At 42.9% G+C, this 25982-nt stretch overlaps 1 protein-coding gene and 1 pseudogene across 1 annotated transcript; one reads left to right on the forward strand and one right to left on the reverse strand.

The window, feature by feature from the left end:
* Positions 1 to 512: 512 nt before the first annotated feature.
* LOC136317310 (uncharacterized) lies at positions 513 to 7560 on the reverse strand. The gene is given in 4 exon segments (XM_066249938.1): positions 513 to 2335; positions 2421 to 2837; positions 2840 to 4673; positions 4675 to 7560. Coding segments are annotated over 4 exon segments (6960 nt in total).
* Positions 7561 to 19059: 11499 nt separating this feature from the next.
* Positions 19060 to 20661, forward strand: LOC136316780 (L-lactate dehydrogenase A chain-like; annotated as a pseudogene).
* Positions 20662 to 25982: the final 5321 nt, after the last annotated feature.

Raw genomic sequence — 25982 nt, forward strand, 5'->3', positions numbered from 1 at the left:
AGGCCTTTGGACCTAGCATTTCCAAAAACCAAGCCGACTTTTATTCCCTCCCCCGGCATCTGTTTAGCTTAATTTCTTATAATAAAAGTAAATTGTTGACCGAGGACGCACCGACAGAATTCTAGACTCAGGGTAAAACAAAGGAAAAGTTTATTACACTCGCGAGCGGGCCCAAGGCAAGGAGATGGCCAAGAGCCCCGAGCCACTTCAGCAAGCAAGTTTTATACTTAATTTCAGGGAGGGGAGTTGTAACGGTTCTCAGGGTGATTGATTGCCTCAGATGCTTGCGGCCTTGCCTTTCCGATAAGCCCCTAATCAAACACCGGATGCCTGCGGCTTCTTCAAGGAGTCTGGGCAAACATCTAGGGGCCAGGTGGGCCAGTTATTGTTTTACAAGCCAGGATGAGTTAAGCAAAGATCAGCCGGAATTCATTGTTACATTTTACTGTTACAAAAGATCAGACGGAATCCACTGTTACATTCCCCCCTTTCTTTATTGCATATCTCTAATCCTAGAGATCTGAGTTCTGTTCTAACTTCTCATAATGTTGTCTCATAATCATGAGTTTTACTGCTCCTATTTGCCCCTGCAGGAAGGTGGTGAGTCTATTCAGGACACACGGTCCAATGGTGATAACTAGCAATAGCACTATAAGGGGTCCTGCTAAGGTGGAGATGAGGGTAGTCAACCAGGGTGATTTGGCATACCACCCTTCAAACCATCCCTGCTGATCTTGTATTCTCTTTTCCCTAGCCTTTAGCCTTTCTTTCAGCTTATTCATGGAGTCCCTAACTATTCCAGTGTGGTCGGCATAAAAACAGCATTCTTCTTTTAAAGCAGCACATAAACCACCCTCTCTTAAAAATAACAAGTCTAAGCCTCGTCGGTTTTGCAACACGACCTCAGAGAGGGAGGTCAGTGACTTTTCTAAAGCTTCTATTGACTGCTCTACGGCCCTTAAATCCTGGGTAATGACAGACTCTAGCGAGGCCATTTGTCTGGGTCCTTCAACTAGGGCAGCAGCTCCTGTTCCCACTCCTGCCAATACCCCGGCTCCCAGCAGTACTGCTAGGGTGAGTGTGACAGGCTCTCTTCTATACCTGGTCCATCCTTCAACCACCTCTTCAAAGTCCTCATTTCCATGATATATAAGGTGGGGGGAAACCCTAACCATTACACAAAAATCTTGAGAGTTGTTAAAGGCCTGAGTGGACACACAGGGAGTCAGGCCCGTTCTGCATGCCCACCGAGTTCCTTTCTCAGGGATCAAATAGGAACTGTTAGGGGAAATTGAAATAGTCTGCAGGCATCGGGCCTTGTCTGAGGCAGACGGGGTCCCCAGGCATATCCCCTGTCCAGTCACTTCTGGGAGGGTAAGCATGTGACGCCTGCCCCAATTACACTGGGAAGGGCTTTTGTTCTCATAGTAGCTCCCATTGACTGTGACCCCTTCGTAATAGGGAGACCCTGCCTGCAAGCATATCCAGCAGGAGTCAGTAAGGTTGGGATGGGTGCTATTTAAGGCTTCAAAACCTCCTTTTATTAGATCTAATAATCGCTGCCCCGTGGTTGGACCTGACGGGGTTTGTGACAGGGGTGTACTACTGGCACTGAATGGGCTGCTAGCTGTATCTCTCGGGGATGGAGTAGCCTGCACCGGGGCTGAAAGGGGCTTGCTAGGCCTTGGGGCCCCTTGGTCAGCCAGTACTTTGTTAGGTCCTAATGGGCTGCCTCTAACGGTGCCTATCTGGAGTTTAATTTTAAACGTTAATCCAGCATCAGATCCTGACGCATACATTCTTAAGCCCCACTGCCTGCCCTTTAGCCATGTATTATCTTGCCTTTTTCCATAGTGGGTAAAGGTAATATTCAGTGTGTTACAGGTGAAATTGGTACATAGTCCTTCACCAACCCAAACTCCCAATCGCCTATGGCCTATTCCCGGTCTTTGACTAGGAATTCCTCTTCCTAGACACCGGGAGTTTTTAGTCCCTGCTTCTTTTTGAGTTACTTGCGCAACCCTGATCCAGTCCCAGGAGGATGTGGGCTTCCAGTGAGTTGTCCCGGTAGTCTCACAACTCCAAGCCTTACAGTAGAAGACTTCCAGTCCTCCGCATCTCCAAGCTGTGTCCCTATCAGGACCATCCTGGGGACAGACATAAAAGTCAGTTGTCCTGATAGTCGAGCGGAATTCTGGGTGAGAGCACCCAAAGCCTACAGTCCCTATACCACTAGTTGGACATTCACATTTCCAGGACTCACAAGGAGGAGGGTTACCTGGGTCTGTGGTTGGGATATCCCAAGTTTCTAGCCCTGCTGCGAGCTGACAAAGGTCTGGATACAGGGATGGCCACCAAGTCCAGGGGGGATGGTCATTGGAAGTCACTTCCCATACTATATCACTGGTCCCCGATATCACCTGCCATGTCTGCCGGGTTGGTTGGTGGTGATTTGTTGTGGCGGTGGACACGCAGCCTGAGGGGATTATCTGTTTTCTCCACTGTCCACTGGTCATCAGGAGCAGGAGCAGGCTTGAGGTGTAAAATATGGATCCAAGCAGCGATGCCATCGACCTTTACAGCAGTGGGTGTGATGAGGAGGACTTGGTAGGGTCCTTTCCAGCGGGGTTCGAGGGTCCGGTGTTGGTGTCTCTGGACGTAGACGAAGTCCCCAACTTGGTAGTGATGTGAGGTCTTGTCTCCTGCCCGCTGGTAAAGGTCAGACAACTGCTTCCATAGGCAATGTTGTACTCTGGTCAGGGCCTGTAACCTAATGGACAAAGGGGTATTTGGGATATTTAAGTCAGAGGGGGATAAATCCCGAATAGGCGGAGGGGTCCAAAAAGTATTTCAAAGGGGGTTAGGTTAGTTTTAGCGGAAGGGGTATTCCGAGCCCGGAAAAGAGCATATGGTAGGAGCATTACCCAATCTCTATGGCCAGTCTCTATGACTAATTTAGTTAAGGTCTCTTTAATTGTTCTATTCATTCTCTCTACTTGTCCTGAACTTTGGGGTCTATAAGCACAATGTAGTTTCCAATCAATCCCCAATATTTTGGCTACCCCCTGGCTTACCTGGGCCACAAACGCCGGTCCGTTATCAGACCCTATTACCTTTGGTAGGCCAAATCTAGAAAAGATTTCTTCCATAATTTTCTTAATTACTACCGCCGCTGTCTCATGTTTGGTAGGGAAGGCTTCTACCCATCCTGAAAAGGTGTCTACAAAAACTAAGAGATACCTTAGTCCATACTTGGCAGGTTTTACCTCAGTGAAGTCTACTTCCCAATATTGGCCTGGTCTGGTGCCTCGAAGACGGGTTCCACTGGTTCCTTTTATTGGGTAGGCATTTACTATTTGGCAGGCCTTACAAGCTTTGACTATTTCCTTTGCTATTTGCCTCTTCTCGGGGGTGGTCAATGTTTTATCATCTTGAAGCAGTTGTACCAGTTTGTCAGTCCCAAGGTGGGTAAGATGGTGGGCCATCTGGAGGAACTTCCAAACATCCTCAGGTTCCTCTAAGTGGGTCAGGGTGGGGGATGGCTCTGCTTCTATAGTGAGGATGTTGGAGGCAGTCCTCATGGCTACCGCTCGAGCCTCTTCATCTGCCTTCCTGTTGCCTTTGGCTACTGGGTCTTGCCCTTTCTGGTGCCCAGGGCAATGGACAATGGCTAGCTCCCGTGGGAGCATGATAGCATCTAAGAGGGCTAGGATTTCTTGTTTGTGTTTAATGTCTTTACCTGCTGATGTAAGCAGGCCCCTTTCTTTGTAGATTGCCCCATGAACATGTGCAGTAGCAAATGCGTACCTGCTGTCCGTGTAAATGGTGGCCCATTTACCACTAGCTAGTTCCATGGCCTTTGTTAGAGCTATTAGTTCTGCCTTTTGAGCTGAGGTTCCTGGGGCAAGTCTCTCTGACCAGATTACTTTTTCCTTGTCTACCACTGCAGCCCCAGCTCGGCGTTCTCCTTCATACAGAAAACTGCTTCCATCAGTATACCAAATTAAGTCAGATTGTGGCAATGGTGTGTCCCGCAAGTCTTTCCGGATTCCATCTTCCTCGGCTAGGATATCCGTGCACTGATGGTGGACAGTTCCCCCCTTCTCCCTGGATAGCAGGGTGGCTGGGTTCAAAACAGTTGGAGAGCCAAAGGTGATCCTGTCTTTATCTAACAGTAGGCTTTGATAATGAGTAATGCGGGCATTAGTTAGCCAGCGGTCTGGAGGTTGTCTTATTATGCTTTCCAGGGCATGGGGGGCGACAACAGTCAGTTTCTGGCCCAGAGTCAGTTTGTCAGCATCTTTGACTAGGAGGGCCACAGCGGCAATCACCCATAGGCACCCCGGCCACCCTTTTGCGACTGCATCTAACCTCTTAGAAAGATAGGCTACTGGCCGTTTCCAGGGTCCCAGAGACTGAGTCAGTACTCCTTTAGCTATCCTCTCCTTCTCGTCTACATAGAGAGTGAAAGGCTTCTCTATGTTGGGGAGTGCCAAGGCCGGGGCTGACAACAGTGCCCTCTTGATTTGGTCAAAGGCCTTTTGCTGTTCATCTCCCCAGGTATATTCAGTTCCATCCTTTAACAAGGGGTATAGAGGGGCGGCTAGTGCGGCAAAGCCAGGTATCCATAGTCTGCAAAAACCTGCTGTGCCTAGGAATTCCCTGAGGCCCTTCCGATTTTTTCGGAGGCAGGATTTGAGAAACAGTCTTTTTCCTGGCCTCAGTTAGCCATCTCTTACCGTCTCGGAGAGAATAGCCCAGGAAGGTGACTTCGGGTTGGCAGATCTGGGCCTTTTTGGTGGATGCCCGGTATCCCAGTTTGGCCAGTTCGGCAAGCAGTTTTTTAGTTCCCTGTTTGCACTGCTCTCTGGTGGTGGCTGCAAGTAACAGATCATCAACATACTGCAACAGAGTCACCTCAGGGGTGGAGGCTCGGTAGGCACTCAAGTCCTGGTGCAGCGCTTCGTCAAAGATGGTGGGAGAGTTTTTGAAGCCCTGGGGTAGCCGCGTCCAGGTGAGCTGTCCACTGAGTCCATTCTCAGGGTCCGTCCATTCGAAAGCAAACAGGGGTTGGCTGTCCTCATGCAGACGCAAGCAGAAGAAGGCATCTTTCAGGTCCAGTACTGTATACTACTTCCTGTCAGGACTGAGGGTACTGAGGAGGTTGTAAGGGTTTGGGACTGTTGGATGTATGTCCATTACTCGACTGTTAACCTCTCTCAAATCCTGAACTGGTCTATAGTTCCCTGTCCCTGGTTTCTTTACTGGTAGCAGGGGGTTGTTCCATTCTGATTGACAAGGCCTCAGGATCTCCTGTCCTAGTAGCCTCTGGATGTGAGGCCTAATGCCTTCTTGGGCCTCTTTACTCATGTAGTATTGTTTGACCCTTATGGGGGTGGCAGAGGGCTTTAGGTATACTACCACCGGAGGCCTTTGTACTGCTAATCCTGGCCCTGCCATTTCTGCCCAGGCCTCTGGGAAGCTCTGAAGCCACCTGTCTTCTGTTGAATGGGGCCCGGGGGCAGGGGTCTCATACAGTTTATACTCATTTTCAGCAGACAAGGTCAGCATGGTCAAAATAGGCTGACTGACAAGAGGGTTACTGAATCTTACTTCTGGTCCCTGGGGCTTGAAGTCAATACTTGCCCCTAACTTGGTAAGCAAATCCCTCCCCAGCAGCGGGGCAGGGCATTCTGGTATGACCAGAAAGGAGTGCTGTACTTTTCCCCTCCCCAGGTCCATTATCCTTTTAGTTGTCCATGACCTATGCTGGCATCCATTTGCCCCCTTAACCAAGAATTTTTTGTTTGAGAGGGGGCCCAGCGGGTTCTGCAAGGCGGAGTAAACCGCTCCTGTATCCACCTCAAAGTCAATTGGTGTTCCCTCCACATTGAATGTTACCCTGAGTTCAGGGAGGGGGTCCGAACTCCCATGCCCCTAATCTCCTAGGGCAAGGATTTCCTCAGTCTTCTTTTTCTTTTTCTTAGGGCAATCCCTGACCCAGTGTCCTTCTTCTTTACAGTAGGCACACTGGTTAGGTCCTAATTTTGGTTTTTGGTTTGGGCCCGAGGTACTATGCTTTCCTCTTCTATCTTGTTTCCCTACTACGGTAGCCAAAATCTTTGCTAACTCTTTATTTCTCCGTTTATCTTGCTTATTTTCCTGCTCCTCACGTTCTTTTTCTAATCTTTGCTCCTTTTCCTCTGCTGTCTCTCTTTTATAGTATACCTTATCAGCTTCCTTGACTAAATCTCTCAGAGCCATGTCCTGTAACCCATCCATCCTCTGGAGTTTCCTCCGAATATCAGTAGCCGACTGTCCTATAAAAGCCATAGCCAGTGCCCCTCTCTGTTCTTCAGACTCAGGGTCGAAAGGGGTATACCTCCTATAGGCTTCTATTAGTCTCTCTAGGAATCTGGATGGGGATTCCTCTGACCCTTGAATTACTTCTCTTACCTTAGCCAAATTAGTGGGGTGTCTCGCCGCCGCTCGGAGACCCATCATCAGAGTCTGGCGATAGAGTAAGAGTTGCCGCCTACCTTCAGGTGTATTAGGGTCCCAGTTAGGCCGCCTCAGGGGAAAAGCCTCATCTATAAGGTTGGGGAGTTGAGTAGGACGACCATCAGGTCCAGGAACCAATTTCCTGGCCTCAAGGAGAATTCAGTCTCTTTCTTTGGAGGTGAAGAGGATACCTAAGAGCTGCTGGCAGTCATCCCAAGTGGGCTGATGGGAAAACATAAGAGACTCAAGAAGGTCAGTAAGTTGGACAGGATCCTCTGAAAAAGGTGGATTATTGTTTTTCCAATTATATAGGTCTAAGGAGGAGAAGGGCCAATACTGAAGTGCCGGCATGTTTCCCCCTTGACCGTCAGGGACAGGGGGTCTGAAAGGCTGAAGGGGCAGGGTGACGGCCACGTCATCTGGGGTTTGTGCTCTCCAGCTCCGGGTACCTTGGGCTGGACCCTCTCCTGATGGTCCCCGTTCGTTCTGATGTGAGGCCCCAAGCTGGGAACCAGCAGCACCAGCAGGGACATCCCTGGGATAAGGAGGCGGGAGTCCTGAATCAAAAAGAATAAGGTCAGTTTGAGATTCAGGGAGAACAGAGGAGGGAAGGGGAGGATACAGGGATGAAGTAGGCGCCGTTGGCTCCGAAGGTTTGAGTGGAAGCATAGAGCAGAGGTCTGGATGAGTTGGAGCAGGTCTAGGAGTGCCCGGAGTGGTGGAGAGGGTTTTTGGGAGGGAGGGTACAGGGGGAGGAAGGAAAGGTTGGATCCAAGGAGGAGGGTTTTCGGTCAGGTCTTCCCAAACCCAAATATAAGGCTGTTGATCTGGACAGCCATGAGGTCCTGGACTGAAGACAACTGCTTTAACCGCCTTTATGGTGTCTTTGTGGAAGGTTCCAGTGGTCGGCCAACCTACTCCGAAGGTGGGCCACTCAGAGGTACAGAAAGTTTGCCACTTATGCTTCTTAACAAGAAGAGACAGATTACGAGCTTGGGCATTAACCTCAGACCAATGAGACAGAGTCAGGGACAGTGGGGTAGAAGCTCCTTGTCCCATTTTAATTTCAAAGAGATAAAAAGACAGAATGAAGGTAACAAATAAGACACTGACAAAAACAAACAGACAAAACCGGCTGCGCAGCGAACAGCAAAATAAAACTAAAAATAAATCTAACGGTCCGGACCTACGAGATCGATTGGAAACTGGCAACAAATTTACAGATTCTGTCTGAGACAGCAGATGGAATTCCAAGCATCCTTGGTTGCCCTCACACTCCAGGGCATTTCCCAGAGTCGTGGCCTGTGACCCCCTGACATGTCTGTCAGTCGCAGCCAGGAGGGACTCACATCCCGTCCTGACAGCCACCGCCAGTTTCACTCACCAGACGTCAGGTGTCCCGTGGTCTATGAAGATACTGAATCTCGGTGGACCTCCAAATGTTGACCGAGGACGCACCGACAGAATTCTAGACTCAGGGTAAAATAAAGGAAAAGTTTATTACACTTGCGAGCGGGCCCAAGGCAAGGAGATGGCCAAGAGCCCCGAGCCACTTCAGCAAGCAAGTTTTATACTTAACTTCAGGGAGGGGAGTTGTAACGGTTCTCGGGGTGATTGATTGCCTCAGATGCTTGCGGCCTTGCCTTTCCGATAAGCCCCTAATCAAACACCAGATGCCTGTGGCTTCTTCAAGGAGCCTGGGCAAACATCTAGGGGCCAGGTGGGCCAGTTATTGTTTTACAAGCCAGGATGAGTTAAGCAAAGATCAGACGGAATTCATTGTTACATTTTACTGTTACAAAAGATCAGACAGAATCCACTGTTACAAAATAAAATATAATTTTTATAAATATACCTTTCTAATAATGGGCTGCTTTTAGGCTGTATGAGGTTTCCAATTTTTCTCATAATTCCCTGAAAAGGTTCTTTTTTTTTTTTTTACTATTATGGCTAAAACAGTGGGTCTCTCCCATAAATCTCATGCCTTCCACATTACATAACAACTATGCCACACAAAGGAACTGGGGGAGCATACGAAAAATTAGAGTGGATCCTACACCCAATTTGGTCCCATGGGAGAGAGTCGGAACTCCTCTATAATTTTCTATACATCAGTGGAGGGCAACAAGCCACTATTCTAAATTCACAAAGGGCTTATTTTTAATTTTATCCATAATTCTATTACTCATGCTTTTATCACTCCTTCTGGAGTTGTAATTTAATTTAAGAAAATGCAAATTAACTAGCAAAGTCAACACATACAGTTTGTTAATTTTTAAATCTTTTTTACTTGGTTTTGTTTTTTTTAAAGAAATATTTTTCTAAATCAAATTTTTAATTTAATACTATTTCTGTATTTTCCAAATGGGTAAAACTTTTTTTGGTCAGTAGGCTGACATTTGAAATTAGTTTTCATTCTATACTTTTAGTTACCTTATCCTTACTTTATTGCCTTTCCTGTCACTTCACCCACACAGCAGGCCAAATTCTAGCCTAACCGTGTGCCTGGAGATGGTGGGCTGTTTACTGTTTGCCTGCTTCTTGGATGCAGCACAATGGCGGAGACCAGAGAACCATGGAGAGGGGAGAAACATGGCCTACATCTGCCTCTCCTCAACTGCGGCCCAACTTGGTTTTTTGGTTTTTCTTTTATTTCTCGCGGCTGTTTGTAATATGGGACATTTGATTTTTCAAAGTCTATTTTCCTTACAATATGTGCATTGATTCTTTTTTAGCTTAGTCCTATTTTTTTTAATTTTTTCTTTATCCAGAACTTAAATTAATTTTCTCATAATTCTTAAGGGTAGCTATGTCCTCATGTGCCTTAGAGAACTCTCCTTTCTCATCCAAGGGTCCCTTATCCTTAAAAGAAGAGTTTGCCTCTTGGAATGTTGCTACTATTGCTTTAGTTATTCTTTTTTCCTGTTTTTGACTCAAACTTTGCATGACCAAGAAGACATGGTACCCACTTTGTATTGAGCATGTTTTAAAAGCCACTGTGGTGGATTTATTATTAAATTTAGCCACCGATCAATATATGGAAACTGATTGGGACAACCTGGGTTCCCAATTACTATACTGCAGACTGTCTTTATTATCCAGGGACTAGAATTCCAAGTTGCTATTACTTATTACAAAACTGAAACTTGTTTCAGGATAATTTAAGAATTAGTGCACCAATAAAACAAAAATATAGGACAGATAGTTCCCAGAATAAAAGGTGTTTGACTACAGAGATATTTATTATTACACAGGACAAGGAGAGAAACCTAGAAGGGCACCCCAAAGCCAAATTGAGAACAAAGAGAATAACAGTTTGCTACTTAAGATTTCTTTTTAGTCAGAAGCTTCCAGTTTTAACACAAAAGACTCAAACAGACACATTTAAAAATTAAACAAAGGACACACAAGAGCGCGCTTTCATAGACGAGGGAAGGGCACCCCCACCTCGCCTCTCAGATGCAGGGAGGCCACATTCTGCTGGGACTTTAAACTTTAAACCCAGGAATTTTAGAATTTAAGAGTAATGAGAATGAAGAGATTTCAACAAACACAGAGACATCTCTTGGAAGTCTTGGGTTGAGATTAATCAATCCAGGTTACCTCAGCCTCCACTGATTCAGTGCAATGCAAGACTGACTAATTCTGGATGAACTCAACCTCCAGTTGCCTTCCTAGAGATAGACACATTGCCCCACTTCTATTTCTCTAGAAAACCTGACCTTTCTGAAGGCTCGAGGCAGAACTGGTGACCTGGTCCACTCAGTTCCTAATAATGACCAAATGTGAAAACACAAAACCGTGATAGAAACTGATGGACCTGGTCACTTTCAGTTCCTACTAACTGTGCTTCCAGAGTATGAGCAGATATCCCCCAGAGTCCAAGATAGGACCTGAAAACTTTCTACCGATATCTCAGTCTTGAAAAGCCTGTGTGAACTTATGACCACGTTTGATTTGTTTCACAGTAGATCAAAACATAAAGAATATAGACTAGCTACAGAGAGCAAAATAGTCTCAAAAGCTCTACTTACTCCACCGGGGTTCCGCATCCCCTGAGTCCCAAATCAGCAAAGCCCCAAATCCACTTTACCCACATTCTAGTACCAAACAAATTTGACTAGTACCAGTCTCAGACAAAAAGTGAAAGCAAGTATTCAGAGGAAAGCCAGAAAAGTTAAGCAAAGCAAAAAAAGTTGTTTTTCTTACCTCCTTTATTTCTCTGCCGAATAGTCCAAATTGTCAAATTTGGGGACTGGGCTTGTCTACCAGAGAACTATCCAACCCCACAGGAAGACCGGGAGCCCTAAAAGTCAGGGGGCATGCCTCTCCTCAGCTCTCAACCGGGCCCCAGGCAGCCCCCCATAGAGTCCGTTCAATTTGGGGTGCCTCTACAGAGTGATGCGAAACACTGTAGGCCCAGTGTGGGTGCCAAATGTTGTAAAGTAACTAAATCCACAAATCCGCACGTGTTCGTAGAGGCACATAGTCCTAATAAGTTTTTGAAAAGTTTATTAAAGGAGGAAATTTATTAAATATATCGGCCACATATGGCTAACACAGGGCAAGAGACCAAAATTGTGCAGCGCCCAAAAACAGTTCAGGGGCTGTTTATATACCCTTAATTATACATGGGAAGGGAGAAAACCTGACATCACAGCATAAGTTTATACCTTTTGTTTAGAGATACGTACATTAATTACAGGCTTTTAGGAGGGAAGGGTGGTTTCCATGGAAACAAATGCTTGCAAATGGTCCATCAGCCCAAGAAAAGATTTAATTCTTTTCTTCCTACACCTGGCTAGCCATTGACCCTTCCCCCATAGGTATGGGAGAAGGTCAGGGAATCTAAGTCTTCTTCCTCTTTCTGCATTTACAAAACAATGCCATCCTGGTCTTATGCTAATCACATAAATATAAGAATTATTTTCAAAATCTCTCTTTGGACGCCTAGCCCAAACCAATTACATATTTTTTAAACTTTCTAAGATATTAATATTAATTCTGTAGCTTTTGGCACCTCACAACAATCCATTGTGAAGTACATTGCCTCCACTTAGACCTCCTCACAGCCAGCCATATGCCCACAAAAATACACTTGGGAGTGCTACAAACTGGCAATGGGTAAGTGTAGATCCAATGGCCCCTTCAATTCAAGATGTCTCTAACCCTATCCTTTCTTTGACACTGATGCAGCCCAGCACCCTGTTTGACACTGATGCAGCCTAGAACCCAGTTTGTGTAACCTCAGCTGCCCCATGTGTTGCTTTCTCTTCCTCTCTCCAAAGGTAACCAAACTCAGCACACATGCCAATAACCATCTTCCTTGGATTCTGGAAACCTTGTGCCTTGCTAGGCCAATTCCACCCTACCTCTTGACCCTGTCTGGACAAAACTGCGTGTCACCTCATTTCTCCCCATTTACAATGCCCATCTCCCATTGCCCATCACAGGGCTCCTCTTCTCTTTAGACGCTCAACAGCCCAGCCTGGGCACTATGCCTCCCCATGTCCCAAGCCCTTCCCTCAGTGTTCACTCCTACATGGAATGAACACTGTCTCAGAATCCCTTAGATCCACACTACTAAGCATCTCCCACATGAACTCCACCAGACTCTGACACACCACACACCAGGAGCAGACCTAAATGGACAGGTAACCTAAATGTTAACATTTCCTCACACCACATGAATATGCAAATTTTTCAAGGGAGGTGACCAGGTGACTCACTGGCCATGAATTCCAATGAAGGCCACAAGACACTTCTTGCCGGGCCACAACAGTAAGTACTCAGCTTTTGTCTGTTCGCCCTGCACTAGCATGGAGTCCTCCATTACCCTTGCAATGGGGTCTGGTGAGGTACCTTTCAGATCCTGACCGACCTCCCTGCTGAATGGTGAGGTCAACCACCTTTCGCATGCCATACCTTAAAAGAAGTCTCACATGACCATATCACTGAAATCTAGGATGTAACCCCTCTCCCCCACACCACCTTCATTTTTCCCCAAACACCTACATACAGAAAAAACAAAATACTGTTCATAAGTACATCCTACTCCATCACCTTCCTGCTTATTGTCTTACTTTGGGAAAATGGCAGAGTACAATGGCTTTCCAGCCCCTCCACTTGGCCCCTCCACTCACAGCAGGATCAAGCAGGACTCGATTCTGGGTGTGATGGACAGGACATTGGGGAGTGCATGCCTGAACACAAATGAGTAAGTAAGAAAAGCTCTGGGATCTTTATTCCCCTTCTTCTCACAAAACCTCCAGGCTAAATTCCAGCTGGAATTGAGGCTGTGACTAGGGGAGGTCTGTCCGCCATAGGGGAGGCCGCCTCCAGCCTGCTCGCTCCGGGACAGCCACACATGAGACTCAGGGTCCTTACTAGCACCTTTCTCAAGAGAAGCTGTCTTTGCTCTGTATTTCCTGCATCCTGCCATCCTGCTCCTGGGAAAACACACCCGAAGGTAAGCTGTGTCCTGGGCACTTAGATGGAAACAGGGAGGGTGAGCTGGGACCACGGGCGACTGAGACTTTCCCTGGTAGCTGACCCTGATGTGGCTCTGGTGACTGCAGCCTACACATGCTTCCAAAAGAAAGAAATTATTTCACTCTTTTCACAGTACTCCCTCTACCAACAATTCTGTCGACAGGAATCCACAGCTGATAAAATCTTCCACAAAAGTTTTCAGTAAAACAACTTCGGTCTTTCCCACTCCCAGTCCTCCGTTCGCAGCTTGCAGTCCTCCTGATGCATTTCCCAATGACTGTCCACACCCCTCATGGCTTTTTCTGAACTTCAACTTCTTGAAACAAGAGGACCCATCCCTGTAACCGAGTCAGCTGCAGAGATGCATTCTTCCACAAGGGCCTTGCAGACAAGGAGGAAGGACTCCAATCGTACCTCCTCACAAACGTTCTTCTGCCCATGGTGCTGTCCTCAGTGGACACTGGACTGATATGGCCAGTAAGTCCAGACAGAATCCCTCCCAAATTACAAGATAAACTTTGCCAAATCCTTTTTTTGCACTTCTCTACTTAAGACACTGGTAGAAATGGGGCAATTTTTTTTCTGTTTCTATACCAGAAGCCATAAAAACTAGACCTATTTAACTTCCTTCCACTACACAGGAAGAATCTGTTCCTCAAACTCTCCTTCTGAGCCTTCTACGTAAACCTTAGACCACACTGTGAAAAACAAAGTTGCTCTGACCGCAACAATCCTTGGGTGACCTAGCTCGGCTTTTGCTATACACCACAATGACCCGATCTACCCTCTACCCCATCCTTGACCCTTCTCTTGCACACGGCTGAGGGCTCAATGGAGGGTGGGAGGCAGGACATGAAGGCATGGTTCTGTTGGCAGGGGCAGAAGCCAGCTGGCCACCACTGGCCGCACATGTGAGCTCAGTCTTGCGCAGCTGGGGAGGAGTAGGCGTGTAAAAGCTGTCAAGCCCAGCTGCTGGCAACCTTTAATTCAGCCTGCGGGAGAAGGGCGGGAACCCAGGAAGGGATAAAAACCAGCCCATGAGCAAGGGTGCAGGAGCACAGCCTCAGAATCGAGGCTTGTGGCCTGACTTGGGAGCCGGCTCCTCCCACAGGGGTGGAGCCAAAAGCCCAGAAGCCCAGAACAGGCAGAGTTCCACTATTGAGCTGAGCGTGGGCACGCAATCCTGCCAGGCTGGTAGAGCCCAGGCTAGCAGCCGTTCCACCAGAGGGCTCCTCCTGCAACGGCAGGGGAAAGCCCAGAAACAGGCAGAGACTCACAGCTGAGCAAAGGTGCTCACCACTACCCTCAGGACCAAGCATAACACCACCCACAAGGGCAGGGCAAAGGCCAAGGCCACCAAGGTGTGTGCACCCAAGCACATAATCACAGCCACTCCCGTGAAGGAGAGGTGGAAACCACAGCAACAGCCCTAATGGGCAGGCACTGGCAATGTCAAAGCCCTAAAGCCCTAGGCAGAAGAGGGGATGGCAGGCCTGCAGCCAGACCATACTTAGGGAACAGAGGCCCTACCCAGTGGACTCCAGTGGCCAAAACCTTCCTTAACACAGAGAAAATGCGAAAACAGAGAAATGCAACACAAATGAACCAAGAGAAATCCCCAGAAAAGGACCTAAATGAATCAGATATAAACAAATTACCAGATGCAGACATTAAATTAATGATTGTTAGGATGCTCAAAGATATTAGAACAACAATAGATGATCATTACGAACACCTAAATAAAGAGAGCAAATATAAAAAAGGAATTGAAATAATAAAAAAGAATCAGTCAGAAATGACTAATACAATATCTGAAATAAAGAAAAAATGGAAGGAATAAAAAGCAGGATGGATGAAGCAGAGAATCAAATCAGCAAGTTAGAGGACATGAAAAATAAAGGCACAGAAGCAGAGCAGAAAAGAGAAAAGAGACTGAAAAAGTCTCAGGAAACTCTTAGAGAGCTCTGTGACAACATAAAGAGAAATAACATCCACATCATAGGGGTTCCTGAAGAAGAAGAGAAAGAATAAGGGATAGAGGCTTTGTTCAAACATATCATAGCTGAAAACTTCCCTCAATTGAGGCAGGAAAACATCTCACATATTCAGAGAGCACAGAGAACTCCATTAAGGAGAAACCCCAAAAAATCAACACCAAGACACATCATAATTAAAATAACAAAGCTAAGTGTTAAAGAGAAAATATTAAAAGCTGCTAGAGAAAAAAAGACTATCACCTACAAAGGAGCTCCCATAAGGATGACTTCTGATTTCTCAACAGAAACACTTGAGGCCAGAAGGGAATGGCAAGAAATATTCAAAGTAATGCAGAACAAGAGCCTACAACCAAGACTACTTTATCCAACAGGCTATCATTTAAAATTGAAGGAGAAATAAAAAGCTTTACTGACAAAAAAAACTCAAGGAATTCACTACAACCAAACCAAGGCTGCAAGAAATGCTAAGGGACCTGTTGTAAACAGATCAAAGGAGAAAAAGAATATAGCAAAAGAGGAATACCGTTTTAAAGAATAAAATAGCAATAAACAATTACATATCAATAATAACCTTAAATGTAAATGGAATAATGATCCAGTCAAAAGACATAGGGTCGCTGCATGGATAAAAAAACAGGACCCAAACATATGCTGTCTACAAGAGACACACCTTAAAACAAAAGATGCACATAGATTGAAGATAAAAGGATGGAAAAAGATATTTCACACAAATGAAAATGAAAAAAAATCTGGGGTAGCAATACTTATATCAGACAAAATGGACTTTAAAACAAAGACTATAGTTAGAGATAAAGAAGGTCACTACATAATGATAAAAAGAGAAATCTAACAGGAAGATATAACCATTATAAATATCTACGCACCTAATATAGGAGCACCTAAATATATAAAGCAGACTTTGCAGATTTAAAAGGAGAGATCAACAGCAATACTATAATAGTAGGGGATTTCAATACCCCATTAACATTATTAGATAGATCCTCAAGAAATAAAATTAACAAAGAAACAGCAGACTTAAAGGACATATTAGATCAACTCGATTTAATAGATAGCTTCAGAACCTTTCACTCTAAAACAGTAGAATATACATTCTTTTCAAGTGCTCATGGTACATTCTCTAGGATAGACCACATGTTAGGGCACAAAAGCAGTCTCAACAAATTTAAGAAGATTGAAATCATATCGAGCACTTTCTCTGATCACAATGGCATTAAACTAGAAATCAATCACAGCAGAAAAATTAAAAAATACTCAAACACTTGGACACTAAATAACATGTTATTAAATAACAAATGGGTACACAATGAGATCAATTAAAAAAATTCCTAGAAACAAACGATAATGAGCATACATCAACTCAAAATTTATGGGACACAGCAAAAGCAGTCCTGAGAGGGAAGTTCATAGCATTACAGGCATATCTCAAGAAGCTAAAAAAAAGCTCAAGTAAACAACTTAACCCTGCACCTAAAAGAACTAGAAAAAGAACAGCAAGTAAAGCCCAGAGCTAGTAGAATGAAGGAAATAATAAAGATCAGAGGAGAAATAAATGACATAGAGGCTAAAGAAACAATACATAGGATCAATGAAACCAGTAGCTGATTCTTTGAAAAGGTTAACAAGATATATGAACCTTTAACCAGACTTACCAAGAAAAAAATAGAGATGATTCAAATAAATAAAATTAGAAACGAGAGTGGAGAAATAACAAATGACACAACAGAAATACAAAACATTTTAATAAAATACAATGAAGAACTGTACGCCAAAAAACTAGACAACCTAGATAAAATGGACAAATTCTTTGAAACATATAATCTTCCAAAAATTAATCTGGAAGAATCAGAAAACCTAAACAGACCAATTACAAAAAATGAGATTGAAACAGTTATCAAAAAACTCAAATCCCTCAGCAAGATCTTCTGAGCATGTCCTTTAAGACACCAAGAGGCACAAAAAGTCCAATAGAGATCAGGGAAACTACCAGCTTTTAGGATACGCCCTTAAAGGCTCCAACACCCCAAAGAGGTCTTATAGGATGCCATCTGGGTTCTGCTTCAATAATGGAAAGGAAGGTCATTGAGCTAAAGTCTGCCATACTTACATGCCTCTGCTGTGAGGAAACAGGAACACTGGAAGGTAGGCTTCTCCCTCGCTCCTCTAAGCGAGGGTTCAGTCTCTTCCAGCCCTGCTCCAGCCACCTATGACCTAACCTTGCCCAAAATGCTGGGGTTTGCCACTGAAGGCTGAAGGTGCCCAGGGCCATTGGCCCTATCTATGACACTGTGGAAGAGCCTTGGATATTTCTTCCAAGAATCAGGTAAACTGAGCTCATTTGCACAAGGGCCACTTAACTATGTCTTACCTGAATAGTAAGGTTTTTTATTCTTCCCTCGAAGATCTCTGTTGTGGGTGTTGATAGTCCTATTTTCTGCTGCTTTGGTTAATATATAGTGTTTTCTTTATTCCTCCTACCTCAATGCCCCACTCATATTTCAGGCTGGGAACTACTCCTAATTTAGAGCTCTCTCTCCCCCTTCTGCCAACTTCTATTGTGAATCTACTTTTGCCACCCAGCTTAGTGTATCCCAAGTTTCTCTTTACCATGCCACAGTCGCAGAGCTCCAGGGAAAAGCAACCTGGTCTCATCTCTCCAGGCAGTGGAAAACAGAAGCTCCATCTCCACACGTGCTGCAGATGCCTTTTCCAGTCTACCTGAATCATTACCAGCTAGAAGCAGCAGTCATTGGGATTTGGACATGAGCTGCAAAATATAGAATTGTGACAATTCTAGTGCCATGCAGCCTTTTCCTGGATGTGGACTTTTCCTGGACTCCTGCTCCTTGTGACAGCTCACAACAGACTGAACTGGGGTTGGGTTGCATTTCTCAGAGATTTGGCATAGTGTTGGGGTCAACATAAACTTGGTGAACATGTTAAGGACACTACTCTTTTATGGATTCTTGCTGTATTGGCCAAGAGTTTGCTTAAAGGCTTTAATCAGTGTAAAAAAAAATAGAAAGACTGGATAAAGATTCTTGCTGTATTGGCCAAGAGTTTGCTTAAAGGCTATAATCACTGTAAAAAAAAATAGAAAGACTGGATAAAGAAGATGTGGCACATATACATCATGGTACACTATTCAGCCATAAGAAATGATGATATCGCATCACTTACAACAAAATGGTGGGATCTTGATAACATTATACGGATTGAAATAAGTAAATCAGAAAAAAACAAGAACTGCAGGATTCCATACATTGGTGGGACATAAAAACGAGACTAAAAGACATGGACAACAATGTGGTGTTTACGGGGGGTGGGGGGAGGAAAGAAAGGAAAGGGGGAGGTGGGGGGAGGGGCACAAAGAAAACTAGATGTAAGGTGATGGAGGGCAATCTGACTTTGGGTGATGAGTATGCAACAGAATTGAATGACAAGATAACCTGGACATGTTTTCTTTGAATATATGTACCCTGTTTTATTGATGTCATCCCATTAAAATTAATAAAATTTATTGGCCCTGGCTGGTTGGCTCAGCGGTAGAGCATCGGCCTGGCGTGTGGGGGACCTGGGTTCGATTACTGGCCAGGGCACATAGGAGAAGTGCCCATTTGCTTCTCCACCCCCCCTCCTTCCTCTCTGTTTCTCTCTTCCCTTCCCGCAGCCAAGGCTCCATTGGAGCAAAGATGGCCCGGGCGCTGGGAATTCCTCCTTGGCCTCTGCCCCAGGCGCTAGAGTGGCTCTGGTTTCAGCAGAGCAATGCCCCAGAGGGGCAGAGCATCACCCCCTGGTGGGCAGAGCATCGCCCCTGGTGGGTGTGCCAGGTGGATCCCGGTCGGGCGCATGCGGGAGTCTGACTGTCTCTCCCTGTTTCCAGCTTCAAAAAAAAATTTATTGATAAAAAAAGTTCATCCTAAAAACCAAGCTGCTTTTCAGCTGGTTGCTTAATAAAATTTAACCTGTCCCCCCAAAAAGAAATATTCAAACTAATGCAGAACAAGAACCTTCAACCAAGATTACTTAACCAACTGGAGCCGCAGCTGCCAAGTCCAGACCCAACGCTGCGCACCACAAACACACACCCTCCTGATTCCTTTTGTTTCTAAGTCCAATATGGCAACTCTCAAGGATCAGCTGATTGTGAATTTTCTTAAGGAAGAACAAGCCCCCCAGAATAAGATTACAGTTGTTGGAGTTGGTGCTGTTGGCATGCTCTGTGCCATCAGTATCTTATTGAAGGACTTGACAGATGAACTTGCTCTTGTTGATGTCATGGAAGACAAATTAAAGGGAGAGATGATGGATCTCCAACATGGCAGCCTTTTCCTTAGAACACCAAAAATTGTCTCTGGCAAAGACTATAATGTGACCACAAACTCCTAGCTGGTCATTGGTACAGCTGGGGCATGTCAACAAGAAGGAGAAAACCATCTTAATTTGGTACAGTGTAACGTGAACATCTTTAAATTCATCATTCCTAATGTTGTAAAATACAGTCCCAACTGCAAACTGCTTATTGTTTCCAATATAGTGGATATCTTGACCTATGTGGCTTGGAAGATAAGTAGCTTTCCCAAAAACCACGTTATTGGAAGTGGTTGCAATCTGGATTCAGCCTGGTTCTGTTACCTAATGGGGAAAGGCTTGGAGTTCACCCATTAAGCTGTCATGGATGGGTCCTTGGAGAGCACGGAGACTCTAGTGTGCCTGTATGGAGTGGAGTAATTGTTGCTAGTGTCTCCCTAAAGAATCTGCACCCTGAGTTAGGCACTGATGCAGATAAGGAACAGTGGAAAAAGGTTCAAAAACAGGTGGTTGAAAGTGCTTATGAAGTAATCAAACTGAAAGGCTACACATCCTGGGCCATTGGACTGTCTGTAGTAGATTTACCAGAAAGTATGATAACAAAATCTTAAGCGAGTGCATCCAATTTTCACCATGATTAAGGGTCTTTATGGAATAAAAGAAGATCTCTTTCTTAGTGTTCCTTGCATCCTGGGACATAATGGCATCTCTGATGTTGTGAAGGTGACTCTGACACCTGAGGAAGACGTTAGTTTGAAGAAGAGTGCAGATTCCCTTTGGGGATCCAGAAAGAGCTGCAGTTTTAAAGTCTTCTAATGTACCATTTCACAGTCTAGGAAACAACAGAATTTTAGTTGGAGGTTGTGTATATTGTTTTTTTTTGTCTGATCTGTGACTAAAAATATCAGTTTCCTAAAGATAGAAATAGTATGGTTCATAAAACCTTGCGTCTGTATCTTGATGCAAGCTGGTACTTATCTGGTGTAGTCCTAAACTAGTTAGTATGAAATAATAGTTCCACCTCCTTAAAGGTACCACTGCCAACGTTGCACACAACACAGTTGCCCTTCATACTAGACGTGTGTTCACTGAGTGTTATATAATTGTGGTTCCTTTATCCAACATGCCTGGTCTAACCTTTTTTTCTCTAATCAATCACATCTTCCAATCCAATGTATAAAGCCAATACTGCATGTCTTGTGCATAACTGTTCTAAAGGACATTATTTTGTGTACTCTGTATCAGATTAGTGTACATTGCCATATAATGTAAAGCAAAAAGTCTACAAATAGTGCAGCCAACAATCCAAGCGTCATACCAACTAAAATACCAAATAAACCTTGAACAGTAAAAAAAAAAAAGATTACTTTAACCAGCAAGGCTATCATTTAAAATCGAAGGAGAAATAAAAAGCTTCCCAGACAAAAAAACCTCGAAAAACCTCAAGGAATTCATTACAACCAAATCAATGTTGCAGGAAATGTTAAGGGGCCTGTTGTAAACAGATCAAAGTGGGGGAAAAAATATAGCAGAAAAGGAATACAGCTTTAAAAAATAAAATGGCAATAAACAACTACATATCAATAATAACCTTAAATGTAAATGGATTAAATGATCCAATCAAAAGACATAGGGTAGCTGCATGGATAAGAAAACAGGACCCGTACATATGCTGTCTACAAGAGACACACCTTAAAACAAAAGATGCACATAGATTAAAAATAAAAGGATGGAAAAAACTATTTCATGCAAATGGAAATGAAAAAAATCTAGGGTAGCAATACTTATATCAGACAAAATGGACTTAAAACAAAGGATATAGTAAGAGATAAAGAAGGCCACTACATAATGATAAAGGGAGTAATCCAACAGGAAGCTATAACTATTATAAATATCTATGCACCTAATAGAGGAGCACCTAAATATATAAAGCAGACTTTGATGGATATAAAGGGTGAGATCAATAGCAATACTATAATAGTAGGACATTTCAATACCCCACTAACATCACTAGATAGATCCTCAAGAAAGAAAATTAACAAAGAAACAGCAGACTTAAAAGACACACTAGATTAACTCAATTTTATAGATATCTTCAGAACCTTTCACCCTAAAGCAGCAGAATATACATTCTTTTCAAGTGCTCATGGTACATTCTCTAGGATAGACCACATGTTGGGGCACAAAAGTGGTCTCAACAAATTTAAGAAGATTGAAATCATATCAAGCACTTTCTCTGATCACAAAGGCATGAAACTAGAAATGAATCACAACAGAAAAGCTCAAAAATTCTCAAACAGGCCCTGGCCGGTTGGCTCAGTGGTAGAGCATCGGCCTGGCGTGCAGAAGTCCCGGGTTTGATTCTGGGCCAGGGCACACAGGAGAAGCGCCCATCTGCTTCTCCACCCCTCTCCGTCTCCTTATTCTCTGTCTCTCTCTTCCCCTCCTGCAGCGAGGCTCCATTGGAGCAAGAATGGCCCGGGCGCTGGGGATGGATCCTTGGCCTCTGCCCCAGGTGCTAGAGTAGCTCTGGTCGCGATAGAGAGACACCTTGGAGGGGCAGAGCATCGCCCCCTGGTGGGTGTGCCGGGTGGATCCCGGTCGGTCGCATGCAGGAGTCTGTCTGACTGTCTATCCCCGTTTCCAGCTACAGAAAAATACAAAAAAAATACAAAAAAAATTCTCAAACACATGGAAACTAAATAGCAGGTTCTTAAATAACAAATGGATTAAAAATGAGATCAAAGAAGAAATAAAATTTTTTAGAAATGAATGACAATGAGCATAAAACAACAAAAATTTATGGGACACAGCAAAAGCAGTACTGAGAGGGACATTCATAGCACTACAGGCATACTTTCAGAAGCTAGAAAAAGCTCAAATAAACAACTTAACCCTGCATCTAAAAGAACTAGAATAAGAACAGCAAGTAAAGCCCAGAGCTAGTAGAATGAAGAAAATAATAAAAATCAGAGCAGAAATAAATGACGTAGAGGCTAAAGAAGCAATACTAGAGAATCTAAATAAAATGGACAAATGTCTTGAAACATACAATCTTCCAAAAATCAATCTGGAAAAATCAGAACACCTAAACAGACTGATTACACCAAATGAGATCAAAAGAGTTATCAAAAAACTCCCAACAAAGAAAAGTCCGGGGCCTGATGGCTTTACAAGTTAATTCTACCAAATATTCAACAAGACCTAACTCCTATCATTTTCAAGCTATTTCAAAAAATTCAAGAGGAAAAAAGACTTCCAAACTCCTTTTATGAGTTGAGCATAATTCTGATTCCAAAACCAGGCAAAGACAACACAAAGAAAGAAAATTATAGGCCAATATCTCTCAAGAAAACAGATGCTAAAATCCTCAACAAAATATTAGCAAACCGGATCCAATACTATATGTAAAAAATTATACACAATAATCAAGTAGAATTTATACTTGGGAGGCAAGGCTGGTACAATATTTGCAAATCAATCAATGTGATTTATCACATAAACAAAAGGAAGGAGAAAAACCATATGATAATTTCAATAGATGCAGAAAAAGCACTTGATAAAATCCAACACTTGTTCATGATCATAACACTCAACAAAGTGGGAATACAGGGAACATACCTCAACATGATAAAAGCCATCTATGACAAATCCACAGCCAACATCATACTCAATGGGCAAAAATTAAAAGCAATCCCCTTGAGATCAGAAACAAGGCAGGGGTGCCCCCTTTCACCACTCTTATTCAACATAGTCCTGGAAGTTCTAGCCACAGCAATCAGACAAGAAGAAGAAATAAAAGGCATTCAAGTTGGAAAATAAGAAGTAAAACTATCATTATTTACAGATGCTATAATATTGTATATAGAAAACCCTAAAGTCTCAGTAAAGAAACTACTGGATCTGATAAACAAATTCAGCAAAGTGTCTGGATATAAAATTAATACTCAGATATCAAAGGCATTTTTATATGCCAACAATGAACTGTCAGAAAGAGACATTAAGGAAACAATTCCATTCACTATTACAACCAAAAAAAAAAAAAGTACCTAGAGTAAATTTAACCAAAGAGACTAAAAACTTGCACTCGGAAAATTATAAAATACTGATAAAAGAAATCAAGGAAGATAAAAACAAGTGGAAGCATATACCGTGCTCATGGTTAAAAAGAATAAACATCATTAAAATGTCTATATTAGCCTGACCAGGCAGTGGTGCAGTGGATAGAGTGTCGGACTGGGATGCAGAAGACCTGGATTCGAGACCCCAAGGTCGCCAGCTTGAGTGTGGTCTCATCTGGTTTGAGAAAAGCCCACCAGCTTGAACCCAAGGTCGCTGGCTCCAGCAAGGGGTTACTCGGTCTGCTGAAGGCCCGTGGCATTTAAATGCAATGCTAGATATCGGTGCCAAATTTAACAAAAAAATACAATTCTTAAATAATTGCGGTAAATAATTATTAATTATAATTTCGTTTGACGAGACCAAAATATCAACTGGGTGATTGGCATTGTCAAGTAAACTTCATCCTGGAGTGTGCCGTCTGCCGCGGGGAACCCTGGACGTTTTAAAAACTCGCTAAACAACGCAGTTATTCTCACCTAATCAGCCCATCGCAACTTCTGTAGTGTTTCACATCATTCAGTTGTTAATTTGAAATAAGTGTCAGTCAAAACTGTTGTAAAAGGTCGTGGATTTAATAAATATACATATATATATATATTATAGATATAATTCGTATTTGATTTTATTTTTATCAATATTAAACTCTTTATTGCCTGACTAGGCAGTTGCGCAGTGGATAGCGTGTCGGACTGAGATGCAGAAGGACCGAGGTTCGAGACCCCGAGGTCGACAGCTTGAGCATGGGCTCATCTGACTTGAGCAAAAAAAAAAAGCTTACCAGCTTTGACCCAAGGTTGCTGGCTCCAGCAAGGAGTTACTCAGTCTGCTGAGGCCCCCGGTCAAGGCACATATGAGAAAGCAATCAATGAACAACTAAGGTGTCGCAACGAAAAACTGATATTTGATGCTTCTCATCTCTCTCCATTACTGTCTGTCTATCCCTATCTATCCCTCTCTCTGACTCTCTCTGTCCCTGTAAAACAAACAAACAAACAAAAAACTCTTTATTAAGTACTTCTTGCATCGGGGCTAAAAAGCAATAATATTTTATAAATATTATTGGGGCTATAATAGTGCATGCATGACAATTTTAATTTTAGAAGCATAACTTTCCAGAAAATTTTGTCAAGTGGAAAAATATAGACACCTTTTGATTTGCAGTGGTAGAGTAGTAAATGTGTTATATACATTTAAATAAATATCAATTTTTAGTATACATTTACTCTAATTCACATTGAATATATTTTAATGCATATTTTAATATTAGTTTTTAATTGATCTTATTTTTATTATAGCCCATAGTAAAATGAGTGGTGCAAGCAAGAAAAAAACTCGTCAATATTCAGAGGAATATTTAAAATTTGGGTTCATACCTGCTGTTCACGATGAGCGGATTCCTTTTTCTCTTTTATGCCGGCAATGCTTGACCAACGAATCAATGAAACGAGGTCGTCTTGAGGCCCATATGAAGGTGAAACATAGTGCTCATATTAATTAAGATTTGAGTTACTTTAAAACTTTAAAGAAAAATTTTGAAAAAAAACATTAAAGTCTCTATTTACTGCTCATACTTCAACTAATAATTGTGTTCTTGAGGCTAGTTATCAAATTTCTTTATTTGTCACTAAAACTGGTGAAAATCACACTATAGGAGAGAATTTAATAAAACCATCAATATCAGCATTTCTTAAAATAGTTCTTCAAAAAGATGACAAATATTTAAAAGCTATGCCACTCAGTAACAATTCTGTTAGCAGAAGAATAGATGAAATGAGTGAGAATATTGAAAAACAACTTATTGAAAAGCCGAAAACAAGAAAATTCTCCTTGCAAATGGATGAATCAACTTTGAGAGACAGTGAGGCAGTATTGATAACTTACATAAGATATACTGATAAAGGACATTTTGCTGAAGAAATGTTGTTCTGTAAAAGATTAGAAAGCACCACTACCTCCAAAGATATATATATATATATATATATATATATATATATATATATATATATATATATATATATATATATTAAGCTAAAAAACTACTTAGATGTCAATGATATACCAATGAAAAATATAACATCTTGTGCTGCAGATGGTGCTCCCAATATGATGGGCAAGAAAAATGGCTGCTTAAAATTGATGAAAGATGCAAATCCAGAAATGATTCTTGTGCATTGTGTTATTCATAGGGAAAACTTGGTAGCTAAAAACATCTCGCCTGTTCTGAATGAAGTATTACATACAGTAATAAAGTGTGTTAATGCTATTAAAGCTAGTGCCAAATGTGAGCATCTTTTCAAGCTATTTTGTGAAGAACAAAATGAAGACCATGTGAGACTTTTACTTCATACTGAAGTAAGATGGCTATCTAAAGGAAACTATTTGAAAAGATTTATGGAACTGTTTGATACTCTTAGTGATTTTTAAGTGACAAACCTGAAATGAAGTATCTGTTAACAATAGATGGTAAAGCATTTGTGAGTTATTGAGCTGAAATCTTTGAAAAACTAAATATATTAAATAAGCAACTTCAAGGAACAAATA

This window comes from Saccopteryx bilineata, chromosome X, assembly GCF_036850765.1.
Source record: "Saccopteryx bilineata isolate mSacBil1 chromosome X, mSacBil1_pri_phased_curated, whole genome shotgun sequence".
NCBI classification, from domain to species: Eukaryota; Metazoa; Chordata; class Mammalia; order Chiroptera; family Emballonuridae; genus Saccopteryx; species Saccopteryx bilineata.